The sequence below is a fragment of the Gossypium hirsutum genome, chromosome A02, assembly GCF_007990345.1.
Source record: "Gossypium hirsutum isolate 1008001.06 chromosome A02, Gossypium_hirsutum_v2.1, whole genome shotgun sequence".
NCBI lineage: Eukaryota > Viridiplantae > Streptophyta > Magnoliopsida > Malvales > Malvaceae > Gossypium > Gossypium hirsutum.
This window is the reverse complement of record NC_053425.1, coordinates 11,102,566-11,115,938: the sequence shown is the minus strand read 5'-3', so window position 1 is coordinate 11,115,938 and position 13,373 is coordinate 11,102,566. Positions and strand designations below refer to the sequence as shown.

The 13,373-nt window shown below is 32.0% G+C and overlaps 2 protein-coding genes across 5 annotated transcripts; one reads left to right on the top strand and one right to left on the bottom strand.

The window, feature by feature from the left end:
• The first annotated feature begins 558 nt into the window (after positions 1-558).
• Positions 559-2,455, top strand: LOC107951627 (NADH dehydrogenase [ubiquinone] flavoprotein 2, mitochondrial). 4 transcript variants are annotated; one of them, XM_016886738.2, is made up of 7 exons: positions 564-691; positions 919-978; positions 1,124-1,171; positions 1,287-1,333; positions 1,470-1,547; positions 1,663-1,805; positions 2,263-2,455. In XM_016886738.2, the coding sequence occupies exons 2-6, from the start codon at positions 942-944 to the stop codon at positions 1,732-1,734; spliced, it is 282 nt and encodes a 93-aa protein (XP_016742227.1). In that variant the 5' UTR covers positions 564-691; positions 919-941; the 3' UTR covers positions 1,735-1,805; positions 2,263-2,455. The 4 variants fall into 4 exon arrangements, with proteins under 4 accessions (XP_016742224.1, XP_016742227.1, XP_016742228.1 ...); XM_016886739.2 differs by having other exon boundaries at positions 588-691; positions 898-978; XM_016886735.2 differs by having other exon boundaries at positions 559-691; positions 919-1,171.
• Positions 2,456-4,504: 2,049 nt separating this feature from the next.
• Positions 4,505-7,834, bottom strand: LOC107951626 (transcription factor VIP1). The gene is made up of 5 exons (XM_041090932.1): positions 7,759-7,834; positions 7,172-7,724; positions 6,840-6,972; positions 5,715-5,799; positions 4,505-5,048 (listed from the first exon to the last, which is right to left on the bottom strand). The coding sequence occupies exons 2-5, from the start codon at positions 7,696-7,698 to the stop codon at positions 4,771-4,773; spliced, it is 1,023 nt and encodes a 340-aa protein (XP_040946866.1). The 5' UTR covers positions 7,699-7,724; positions 7,759-7,834; the 3' UTR covers positions 4,505-4,770.
• Positions 7,835-13,373: the final 5,539 nt, after the last annotated feature.

Here is a 13,373-nt window from a genome sequence, read left to right as displayed (position 1 = left end):
ATACCCGTATAAGAAAATTTGTAAGAAATTCAACCCTCTGTTATACTAGAATTGTTTGATTGTACGTGCATAAGAATATATATATTGTTCTTCTGTTCTCTGCATTTGCATGGGGTGAGAATTATGAATTGAAGGAAGTGTTCTGTTATGATTTGGTGGTCAAGTCACCTGTAATTATATTTGACCTAATAGTGAGATTGTAAACACTGCAATGTGTCGTACCGACACTATGAGGTGTGTAAGGTTGGACGGGTATTATATACCTACTAGTGTGTTGGGTTAGTCAAAGATGATGTGTAGCCAATGGGGATAGGATAACTACATCTGTATCTGTTTTTACATATGAATCTATTTCTGTATCTGATCTGTTGTGTATTTGAACTACTCTATATTTGAAACTATTGTGAATTATTATTATGATCAAATAAGATTGAGAGCATGTTTGGTTGGGTGTAATGGCATAGCCATTACATCCCTATTACGTGGGCCCCACCTATTCATATGTTTGGTTGCCCGTAATGCTATTACGCCCATATTCGGTTACGAATCTATTACCTCCCTTGGCTGTAATAGCTATTCCCTGCCTCAAATGTTGATTAGGGATTCCTTCCCTATTCTTTTTTTCTATTCCATTCTCTGCCCTCGTCAATTTCTGCTTCTTCCATCAATTTTTGCCTCAAAAGCTGATTAGGTAATTTCCCTTTCCCTTCCATTGATTTCTGCTTCTTCTTCTCGTTTTATGGAGTTGGTTTAGATGAGGGTGCGATACGTCTGAAACATCTTCTTCTTTTTTTTCATTCTTCTTCCCATTTCCTTCCAACCTTCTCCCTCTTTTTTCATGCCCAGGTCTTTCCCTCACTGGAAGTGCTATTGCTCACATTGATATTGGTTTCTTAGGGTTTTTGTTTGTTTTTGAAGGATAAACCAGTGAAGTTAATCTCATGTTGAAGATCTTCAAGAAGAAAACATCTCCCAAAGGTATTTTAGATTTGATTCCATCGTTGCTTTCTTGCTCTCTTTTTTCTTTTTTTCCTACATTTTATGATCATTCTCTAATTGCTCACTTCCTCTGTTATGTGGTCATTGGTTTGTGGCACAACACCATGTATGATATGTGGTTCAGGAGAAATTGAAGGAGCCTTATTGAAATACTTGGGGGTTGAGCGCAATGGTAAGTGTTGTAAACATATTGCTTGCAATTATACACATATCATGTAAAACTCATGTCAGAGTTTGAAGTTTTAGATTGTATTGAATATGAAGTATCTATTGTTTTTATCATTCAGAGGTAACAAATGACGGTTTATTCTCTGTTGGAGAAATGGAATGTATGGTAAGTCTTTCCCTTTACATGTTTACTTCTTTTTTTCTACATAATGCCAAATTTTATTAGAAAATCAATTTATGCTAACCCTTTTTTTCCTTAATCACTCTCACAAATTTAACAGCTTTGTAAATGTTTTCTACAGGGATGTTGTGTAAATGCTCCTATGATTGCAGTTGCTGATTACACCAATGGATCTGAAGGATATACGTATAATTACTATGTGGGTTTCTGTAGAGTTCTTTTCGACTTGCCTGATTAACCATAACTAGGCAGTGTGCTCAATTGATAACCTACTGGAATTTTAATATTTGCATTGCCATATTTAAACAATGCAGGAAGATGTTACTACTCAACGAGTTGTTGAGATAGTTGAGATAGTTGCAGTGGGATTTTGCCAAGAGAACTGATGCCTCAAAGTGTTACTGCAAGGCTTCCAACCTCAGAGGAGCTCGATGCCTATGCACATGAGCAATGGGAGGTGTGACTTTCACCTATTTTTTTCATCGATTCATTGGCATAATTTATGTTCTTAATGGTAGTGTATGTGATGCGTTCAGGTTTTCAAATATACTGTATCAATGGCATTTCCAGTAACCAACCCTCTCCCTTAACCTCATCATGAACTGCATGGCCATAGTTTCACACCAACTTAAATCTAGCAAGTTGTATTATCTGAATTCCACTTCTAGTTAGTTATTGGAGGCTCAAGCTAGAATTCAACTTTACTTCTACTACAGCATTTTTGAAACTGACCTGTGTCGGTTTACATAGGGATGTACCATTATTTTCTGAGTAAATGCAATAACAAATTGGCCATCGGGATCTTTTCTTCTTTTGTTGGAATTGAAATCGTTCATCTGCAAATTTGCTGCATTTTACTACTCCATTTTGATGATTTATTAAAATATGACATCCCCTTTAATTCATGCACACAGGAAAAGGTATTGGAAAGAGCAAAAAGAGCCAAAGAGCAAGCGGCACGCGAGGCATTGGAGGCACAAAGGCTGATTCCAAAGTCTACTTCCCTAAGTACATCTATGGGCACAAAGGCTGATACCAATTCTTGTATTAAAAAGGAAATTCATGGACAAAATGTTGTTATAAAAAGGAGCAATATATAATTTGGTACTTGTGTTTTTTCTTTTTTTAATCTATTATTTGTATTTGATAAATATTTTGATACTTAAAGATAATGGTGTACCAATTCTTCGTTATAATTTAAAAAGGACATCAAACTTTAGTACCAATTCTTGTATTAATATCAATTATGATAAAAATATAACGGTTTTGATACTTTCAAAGATCTCGTTCAAATTTAATCATTATTAAAATAAATTGTGCTAACTTTAAGCTGAAATAAAAATTTTATTTATGTTATTTAAGGTATATTAAAATATAATTAAAATCATTATTTATTATTTAATATTTTTAATTGAAATATAATTAAAATCATTTTGATTATATAATATTAATATAAAACTATACATTTAAATTGAAAATATAAATAAAACATGGCATAACAATTAAAATTTTTTTCTTACCATTAAATATCAATGTTCAAACTTTTTGATGTTGTAAAACTTTTGAACATATGGATTATGATGTACAATTTCATTTTCATCTAACTTTTTCTTAGTATAAGTTAATTATGTTTATGCAGAATATAATTTTCAAGTTATATATTTAATAATTATTATGTTAATTTATATTTTACAGTATCATATATTATGATTTCAGTAAATTAATATAAGAATATTAATTATTAAGAATTTTATTAAATTATATATTTTAATTAAAATATATTTAATAATAATTATGTTAATTTATATTTTACAGTATCATATATTATGATTTCAGTAAATTAATATAAGAATATTAATTATTAAGAATTTTATTAAATTATATATTTTAATTAAAATATATTTAATAATAATTATGTTAATTTATATTTTACAGTATCATATATTATGATTTCAGTAAATTAATATAAGAATATTAATTATTAAGAATTTTATTAAATTATATATTTTAATTAAAATATATTTAATAATAATTATGTTTAAATATGATTAAATTATTTATTATTGATAATAATAATCTTATTATAATTTAAATAACAATAACAATAATCATTTACCAAAACAAATTTATGCTAAGGGTATTCTAGTCATTTTAGTTTTTTCCATTATGCTATTACACCTCTATTCCATTCAACCAAACACAAGATTACTATTACGCCTCTATTCCATTACATTCAACCAAACAGTTGATTTGCTATTACACCTCTAATCCAATACACCTCTAATCCAATACATCTCTAATCCAATACACCTCTAATCCAATACAGCGAACCAAACGCACCTTGAGTGTGTTGTCTGAATTCTCAATGATATCTGAGTTATTTTTACATATGTTGAGTATTTATATTTTACATTAGGTTGCAACGTACTAACTAGACTAAATGAATTTCAAGTACCTCCCAAAACTAAGCAGTCGACGAACGCGAGACTCGATTCTATTTTAAATATATGTACATGTGTTTAAAATTGTTATTTGTTTTCTGACTTTAAATTTTAAGATTGAATTAATTTTAAGACTTATCTATGTATCAATTAAATCGGCTTTAAATGCATTTGTTTTTTGACAAGTTCATTTGACATCCTAAACTTGATCTTTCTGTCTAGGCCAGGTTTAAAGTGTTATATAACTCTTAAACCATATTCAAATATCATATTCACAAGGCATGACTCTTCATCTTAAAAATATCATATTATATACTCTATGAATTCTTCTCAAGTATGTTGGCTACCAGAACAGAATATCAGATCACTCTAGAAATTCTTTTAGAAAAAAAAAAAAAAGATTACCTTACAACTTAGGTTGTTTGATCTGGCAGTCATTGTTCATAATTAATTTTATTCAAGAATTACAAGACAAAAAAGAAAATTTCGTTTATTCTTGTTGTTGATCAATAAACCAAAATGGAATATATTGTCAGCCGCTGTTTACAAGAAAACTGGTGAAGCATCTTTAGTCTTAACATACATGATAAATCCTTGCAACAAAGTTGCACAATTTTTCATTATTTGAGATAATCTGGTCATTTTAGATATAATAATAAATTTGATTAACATGACAATGTTAATAAATCTAAGTTAATATACCAACTCCAAGGAATAATTATATTATTATTCTATAAATATAACGATTTGTTACAACAACAATCATCTACCCATCATTTATGCTATATAATTAGAACCTAATCTCTATGACCAACACATTTCAATTCATTTCTCTACTCTAATGGTGATAAAGCCATATGAGAAACAGATAAAAGGGACTAATCCCAGAACCTGCAATGCATACCACATATTTCTATGTACAAGATGCTTACAGTGATTGGATTTTCTTATGCTTACCAAGCATTTCCTTCCAACATGAAACTATGCCCTCTGGTTAAAATCCATAAAGTGAGGTTGAGGCTGTCCGTTCAAAGTCGGGTTATTGGTGGATGAATGAGGCATCTGCAGCTGCTGCTGCTGCTGCTGCTGCTGTTGTTGTTGATGCGGTGTCTGCAGGACGCCAAAGTGATGTGGAGCAGGTTGGTGGGTTAAATATTGAGGAGATAGTCCTCTATTGAAAGGATTTCCATTCATAGCAGACACTTGACCAGCTTGTATCCTAAGCCGTTGCACTTCTTCCTTCAATTTTTCATTCAAAGCTGCAAACCACAGAAAAATAAATACTAAATAAGTACCTTTAAAGCTCAACTTGTTTATTACCTTGCCTATACGATGACATAGTAGGAATTGGTTACTTTGAAAATCATATTCTGACGATATATAAGGCATCTGAAAACCATATATAAACAAAGATGTGACAAACTTTTCCATGCCATATTAATAAAGTACCTTTCCTGTAGGCCTTCAAATTTACAGGCTAGAGTGTCATCCTCTTTTACATGCCATATTAACTGAGCCCTTCTCTTTGCACTTTTAAATTTACGGTTTACTTTATTAAATTATGAAAACACTGGATCCAGATGATAGAATCACTTAACTATGAAATGGCAGAGTTTTGATGGTTTTTCCAATCTGTCATAACTAATGAATGAATATAAAAATGATATTATTTCATCAGGGACGAAGACAGGGAATTTATATTAGGGCACTTGCAGTAAGAGGATCAAAATATACTTTTTTTGAGAGGGGCAAAATTGTTTTTTATCCACTTTTTTAAGTATACAAATACAAAAAATTTGGGGGAATTTGAAGAGAATATGAAAGGGAGAGGAAAAGCCTCGGTGTCCCCCCCCCCGCCCAACATCCCTCTCCACCAAGTATATTTAGCGTGCATTTAGTGCAAAAACAAGGAAAAGCATGCATACCATCCCTAAGCTGCGCTTGTTGCTCCATAGCCTGTAGCCGTAGTTTCAGTTCCTTGTTCTCAGTAGTCAACCCAGTAGTGTCTCTCTGTATCATAGGAGAAATATATTAGAAGTGGTTCCCTTCCTTCACTGTGAATGCAATAAACAAATATTTGGGTCTTAAAGACACAAAACAGGTGCTTTCCATGTTAGCAGAAACCAGGTGTCATGGGGCTGAAACCCAACCGAGCCCACCTTATTGCAGCCAAAGGCTATTTTCCAGGCAGATGCATGACCTAAATGGTAGTAGCAGAATCAAAGGAGGACTGATATAAAATAGTTGAAAAGCAATGCGCCAATGCCAAAAGGGAGACTCATGCCTTTGCATCATTCCAAGGCATGATTAAATGAAGTGCATAATGTTGTCGTTTTCGGAAAATTCAAGGATTGATCAATGATTGTTGTTATATAAGGTACTTAAGTGAGTCAGAAATACAGTTTGCAAACAGAAGACACAACGGAACTTCTCAAAAATGTGCAAAGTGGCTAAAAGTACTGCCAAGTGCCAACATTAACTAACTTTAGACAGAAGCGATACAAGGCCTTTACTAATTATTACAGCTGACACTTCTTTCAACAAAGAAAATCCCATGCATCTATACACCAAATAACTGCTACGGCTGTCTAAAACAGCCTCATACTCAAGTTGGCTTAAGAGTTCCCCACCCCAAAGGAAGAAACTGAAACTACTAGATTTTTGAAATAGTATTACATTGAATACAGTCCCAAGTGAAATCAGTAAATTCTTCAACAATTATTGCAATGATCTTATATGTGATTTGACCTATAAACGAATATGAAAGCATGTGTTTCATGCATATAATAATTCGTACACAAAATCCCAATCAGTAACTAAACCCTGTCATAATTAAGGCATAAGATACAGTAAAAAATAGCCAACTTCGACTTCAGAAATTGGAAAGTAGCTTATAAATTCAGGTGTTAATATTATAACATGACCAAGAAAAAAGGACATTTGAATAAATGAACCAGGCAAGTTCACATTCTAGAAATGAGTAAAGGATCACGTAAATGAGAGGTGAAGTGTAAGCTGTAAAGCTAAACCCAGAATAAAGTACTTTTTACCTGTAACATTGTGACTTGTGCGGAGAGATTGGTAGCTTCTGTCTGAAGAGTCTGAACCTTCTTCTCTAGTTCATTCGTGTATCGAATCTTCCTCTCCTTTGAACGCGCAGCTGATTGCCTGTTAGCCAGAATCCTACACCACCCCCAATAAATAAATAAATAAAACCCTCCATTAGGTAAGAAAATTGAAAACATCAGCTACTTTATTAAAGAGAAGAAGGGAAAGAAATAAAACACATTGGCTTTGATGAATAGCAGGCGAAGAACCAAATTCGACTTGAAATCCTATATCTACATTAATTAAGTTTAAATTGTGAGGAAAAAAATTCTACCTTTTAGCTCTCTTGGGATCGATAAGGGCAAGCTCAGCAAGTCTATCAGGAGCCATAGTTTTCTTAACACCATCAACGGCCATCAAGGACTCAACGTCAAACGATGCCGTAGTCGAACCATCCATCGAGTTACTATGTCTATGGTGAACCCTCTTCTCTCCTGCACCTCTTTTCCCGCCAAATTTCTCATCCCCAGCTCCTCCGGAGATCGCGGGTCCAGTCAACCCGAGTCCATCAAAGAAATCAGAGTCAACAGAAAGGCTACGGATATGCCTAGGGTTATTGAGGGTGGAGCGAGGAGGGCCGTTGCATGAGGAGTCATCGGAGGATTCAGCAGGTACGGGTGCGACAGGTGGCAGACTGGGATTGGAAGAGGAATCCGGAAGGTCAAGGCAGGAAAGATCGAGGTCCGAGGGGTCGAAGAGGAGAAGATCATCGAAACGGAAAGTTGTGTCGGAATGAGCCCGCCTATGGTGAGCTCCACGTGGTGGCATCTGGTCTATCTCCATTCGCAGCTTTTGCTCCATCTTCTGTAGGCGGAAGAAGCGGCGGCGTACGGCGGTTTAGGTAGAACTATAATTGTTAGAAAATGAGTTTAAAAAGTGGTAAGAAATATAAGTGGGGGTTGAAAGCTTGGGGCGTACAGAGGGGAGGGGGTTTGGTTGAAAAATAGAACACTAGTAACTGAGAACAGCGTTGAACTAATTTTATTTTGTTTTATTATTTTAATTATTTATGTGATTCATCACTCTTTCTATTTTTTGTTTTTTTTTCTGGGTGTAAATAAAATTCTAATATTTTTCTGTGAGCGATAAAGGGTTAAATCACATTTTTGAGATCTTAATTTGGTAACCTTTTTCATATTGGGAGCTTGAATTTTTTTTCCTGAATTAGACCTTAAACTTGACAATTATTTTCACATTGAGGCTTAAATTTTTTTTTGTCCAACTTAGGCTGGCCCTGAACTTGGTAGCTCTTACATTGGGGCTTGGATTTTTATTGTTCAAGTTAGTCCTTTAAAACCCTTAAATTTAGACGTTAACGTGAGAACAATTGTCACGTTTAGACCTTAATGTAAGAACAATTACCAAGTTCAAAGAGTAACTTGAAAAAAATTTTAAACCCCAACATGATGAGAATAGTTGTTTAGGACCTAACTTGGACAAAAAAAATTAGACTCTAATGTGAAAAAAGTTATCAAATGCAAACCCCAAATAATAAATTAAACAATAAAAAATTAGTGAATGATGATAGATTTATATCAGGGATTTTAAATTTGGTAATTAAGTACACTTATTTTTTTTGTTCACTTTTGTAATTGAAATTGATAACTAAATTCATATTTGGCTCTAAAACTAGACAAATATAAATGTTTGAAGATGTAATATCCTAAATTTTAATGACATGACATAATATCATAATGTCACATCATTAAATCTTATTGAAATTTAAGTTGAAAGGTCAAAATAAATTTAATTGTTTAGTTCATATACCAAATTGGAAAAAAATTATATAAGTATCAAAATGAGTCTAATTACCAAATATAGGGACTAAAAGTTATATTTACCCTTTATATTATTTAATTTTTACGAATAAATTGTATAAAATAACGCACAAATTATTGAAGCTGGACATTTATACATCTGTTCTCCTGTCACGTCATCGCTCTGGAAAAGAAGAATATAGTAAATAATAAAATAATTAAGGAAAGCAAAGCAGTTCCTTACTCAATCAACTGCTGGAGATAACGAAAAATAATAACAAAGTGGCAGAGGACGGTGAGACGGTGTGGTTGAAATTTGTGAATTCATTAAATATTTATATATAGGGTGGATTTTGTTCTTCTCAAAACTGACTTTTGAAATATATGTTTTTTATAATATTAAAATATGTTATAAGTTAGTGTATTGTCCACGGATTTAGATTTTTCTTTTCAGATTTTAAGACTCAAAGTTAATCTCTTAACACTATTAAATTTTATTAGTGTGACATTTTAAAGTAAAAAATATTAACTTTGTAGTTATATTATTAAAAACAAATTTTAATATTATTAACTGTTAAACTTATATTTTGAAATTTAAAAATAGAGTAAACTATAAAATTAGTCAATTTTGTTTGTCTCATATTATATTTTAGTCACTTATGTTTGAAATGTTACGTTTTAGTCACGTTATTGTTGTGTTACAAAGTGGTCACTCTACCGTTAAACTCCATTATCTCCCTAACGACAATTCTACATGGCAGTCCAAATGGGTTTTAAATGTTAACTTGAATATCTAGTTGTTGAGATAAAAATAGGTTTTTAATTAAATAAATTTAATTTGGACTACCACGTAGGACATCCAAGTTGGCATTTAAAACTCATTTTGACTGCCATGTAGAATCGTTATTAGAGAGGTAATGGAGCTTAACAATAGAGTGACCACTTCGTTACAAAAAGATAATTTAAGTAACTGTAACGTAACATTTTAAACATAAGTGACTAAAATATAATCTGAGTCAAACAAAAGTGATTATTTTTGTAACAACCTATTTTCAGTGAAATTGAAACAATGGTTTCGGGACCACAAATCCGAGTCTGAAAGAAAATTTATTTTAATAATATTACATGGTCTGCATTATGATAGGAAAGACGTATGAAAATTTCGATAAGAAAATTTTACCGATTACATGTTTAATTATAGAAAGGACCAAATTGCATAAAATGCAAAAGTTGAATTCTAGTAGCTATAAGTATCAAATAGCTATGGAATTCAAAATTTGATGTCCTTATATAGAATTAGACCATTAAGAAAAGTTAGTAGATATTTTTTATGATTCATCCATGGAAAATTAGAAAAAGAAATGACTAAATTGGAATTTGGAATAAACAAAAATGATAATATCCTATTATCATCTTATTTCATCATCTTCCCCATATTTTCTATGGAAACCTTAGGAAAGAGAAAGAAAATCAAGCAAGCTTAATGAGGTAAGTAATCATGTCCCATTTTTAGTAATTTTTATATTTTTGAGATCAGAATAACCTAATCTAGCTATTTTGGGGATCAATTTGTAAAGATATTAAAGTATTGAAATTTTTCCATGGATGAATATGCTAAAAATCTGAAATTTACGGTAGAAAATGAAAGGTTGTTGATAGATAAACAACTTTTGTAAAGTGAATTTTTATGAAATTTTGATTTAGGAACTAAATTGTAAATATGTAAATTCATAGAAAATTTCTGATTTTTATGAAATATATGTGCTGTAAATTTTATATGTAAAAATCGATTAGGCTTGGAATAAGGAGTAAATTACATGAATTTTATTTTCCGAGCCTAAGGACGAAATCATCATTTATGAAAAGTATAGGGGCAAAATGATAATTTTGCCTAAGATGTGAATTGAATTAAATTGAGTATGAAATGAATTAAATTGATGTTAAATTCATTTATATAGATTTGAAAAGACCTAATACTGAATTGGACCGAGAAAAACAAAAAGTATCAGATTAGTAGATCCTTGTATATGAACGTTTATCAATGTAAGTTCGTATAACCAAATTGTGTATATTTTCATGTTTGAATTGAATTTGTTATGTATATAAAATTGATTATATATCCGACATGCCCGAGAATTTTTAAGCCCCGTTTGAATAGATGAAATTCGATAGATACAAGTTTTTCACGAATTGGTTGTGGTATTGCATATGTTGCGGACACATCACAACTCAAAAGAGCGTCCTCTCAAACTTCCTGTTATATGGTTCTTGCAAGAGCTCTTCGAAGCGTTCCGATAGGTTGTGATCCTACATGTGTTATGAACACACCTTAGCTCTTATGAGCATCCCGATATAGGGCTCTTCATGAGCTTCCCGTTAAATTGGCTCTTTGTGAGCTTCCCGACAGTGCTCGCTTGAACTTCCCGATATATGGCTATCTGGAATTTCCTGTTATATGGCTCTTATTGAGCTTCCCGATAGGCTCTTCGTGAGCTTCCCGATATGGTTCTTTGTGAACTTCCCGGTTATGGCTCTTATGAGCTTCCCGTTATATAGCCCGGATAAGCTTCCTGATATGCTCTTTGTGGGCTTCCCGAAATGGCTCTGTATGAGCTTCCCATTAGAAGGCTCTGTATGAGCTTCCCGTTTAAAAATAGGGTAAACTACAAAATTAGTCAATTTTATTTGTCTCATATTATATTTTAGTCACTTATGTTTGAAATGTTATGTTTTAGTCATTTACGTTATTGTTTTGTTACGAAGTGATCACTCTACCATTAAACTCCATTATCTCCCTAACGACAATCCTACATGGCAATCCAAATGGGTTTTAAATGTCAACTTGAATATCTAGTTGTTGAGATAAAAATAGGTTTTAATTAAATAAATTTAATTTGGACTACCATGTAGAACATCCAAGTTGACATTTAAAACTCATTTGGACTGCCATATAGAACTGCTATTAGGGAGGTAATGGAGCTTAACGGTAGAGTGACCATTTCATTACAAAAAGATAATTTAAGTGACTGGAACGTAACATTTCAAACATAAGTGACTAAAATATAATCTGAGTCAGACAAAAGTGACTATTTTTGTTACAACCTGTTTTCAGTAAAATTAGAACAGTGGTTTCGGGACCACAAATCCAATTTAGAAAGAAAATTTATTTTAATAATATTGCATGGTCTAAATTATGATAGGAAAGACGTATGAAAATTTCGAAAAGAAAATTTTACTGATTACATGTTGAATTATAGAAAGGACCAAATTGCATAAAATGCAAAAGTTGAATTTTAGTAGCTATAAGTATCAAATAGCTATGGAATTCAAAATTTTATGTCCTTATATGGCAATTAGACCATTAAGAAAAGTTAGTAGATATTTTTGATGATTCATCCATGGAAGATGATTCATCATCTTCCTCAAATATTCTATGGAATGTAATACCCCCTAACCCTAAACTGTTATCGAAATAGGGTTTCAGAGCATTACCGAACCTTTCAGACATATTACAAACCTTACACAAATAAATAAAATAAATAGTGTAAAACATTCATAATGTCCCCCCTTTTTTTGGACCCTTGAGGCCCAAAATACGTGTTAGAAGTGAATCGGGACTAATTCGAGTGCTCGAGAAATTTTTCATGAAATTCTAATTTTTTTTAACAAATACAGGGCTCGCACCATGTAGATCGAACCCTGTGGGCTCAATATAACCCCTTTATAATCATCTAACCAACCCTGCAAACTTAAAACATACCCAATTCAAACTAATATCACAACCATTACAATTTTATATACAATTACGTTTAAAACACATCAAGACACCAACCTGATAATCTATTCACTAAACATTCACAAGCAACATTAAGATTAGTTTAGAAATTTCATTCTATTTCCATTTCAAAGTTTAATATCATATCTGTCATTTTATCTTCTTCTTCTTTCATATGTCTATTCAAATAACATATGTCATCTATTACAACCAAAATCCACCATGACACATATACATAACCTAGGTACATGCCACCTTTACCAAAAAGAAATATATACATAACCAAGTTTTTGAGGTCAGGATCGGCTCTGGATGCTGGACCAGATTGTTTGATTTTTACTAGCCTGCGCACATAAAACAACCGTACGCTGAGTATAGTATACTCAATGGTATTACTATAATTCAAATTTTTAAATCATGCAAATAAGTATACTTATTCAATTTATACTTTTATCCTTTTAATAACTTATACATATTAAATCAATTTATTTAATAATAATAGTAACTTTTCAAACTTGTATTCAATTGAATTCATACAACATTTCACTATCTCAAAATTCATTTCATTCCCACATCTCATATCAATATTTCTTTCATTTCATATATAAAATCATTCAATAGAATTTATATTATCAAAATTTATTCATTTTCCCCTATTAACGTGATTCGGACTTTGACGGATACACGGATCCAACCAAACACACCAATATGGCACCCAGTGCCTCAAATCTATCCGAAGTAATATAATGACACCTAGTGTCTCATCGACTCTAAGTTGAAGTAACCCTGAACACATCCAATCCTATGGCATGCCAACTATATCCGACTTAGCACGACTAGTTAATAGGGTTTCCAATTCACTTTCTCAATTCAATTTCAATCAAATTCATACCAATCACAAATTCTCATATTTTCAATTCAATATCACAATAACTTATTTAATT

Excerpts from the sequence above, each read along its gene's own strand:
- LOC107951626 (XM_041090932.1), bottom strand. The coding sequence starts at position 7,698 with ATGGAGCAAAAGCTGCGAATGGAGATAGACCAGATGCCACCACGTGGA. Across the intron at positions 5,800-6,839 it reads CACAAGTCACAATGTTACAG|AGAGACACTACTGGGTTGAC; the intron begins GTAAAAAGTACT and ends CCTATGATACAG. Across the intron at positions 5,049-5,714 it reads ACAAGCGCAGCTTAGGGATG|CTTTGAATGAAAAATTGAAG; the intron begins GTATGCATGCTT and ends TGTGGTTTGCAG.
- LOC107951627 (XM_016886735.2), top strand. The coding sequence starts at position 1,075 with ATGTGGTCATTGGTTTGTGGCACAACACCATGTATGATATGTGGTTCA. Across the intron at positions 1,172-1,286 it reads CTTGGGGGTTGAGCGCAATG|AGGTAACAAATGACGGTTTA; the intron begins GTAAGTGTTGTA and ends TTTATCATTCAG. Across the intron at positions 1,548-1,662 it reads GATATACGTATAATTACTAT|GAAGATGTTACTACTCAACG; the intron begins GTGGGTTTCTGT and ends TAAACAATGCAG.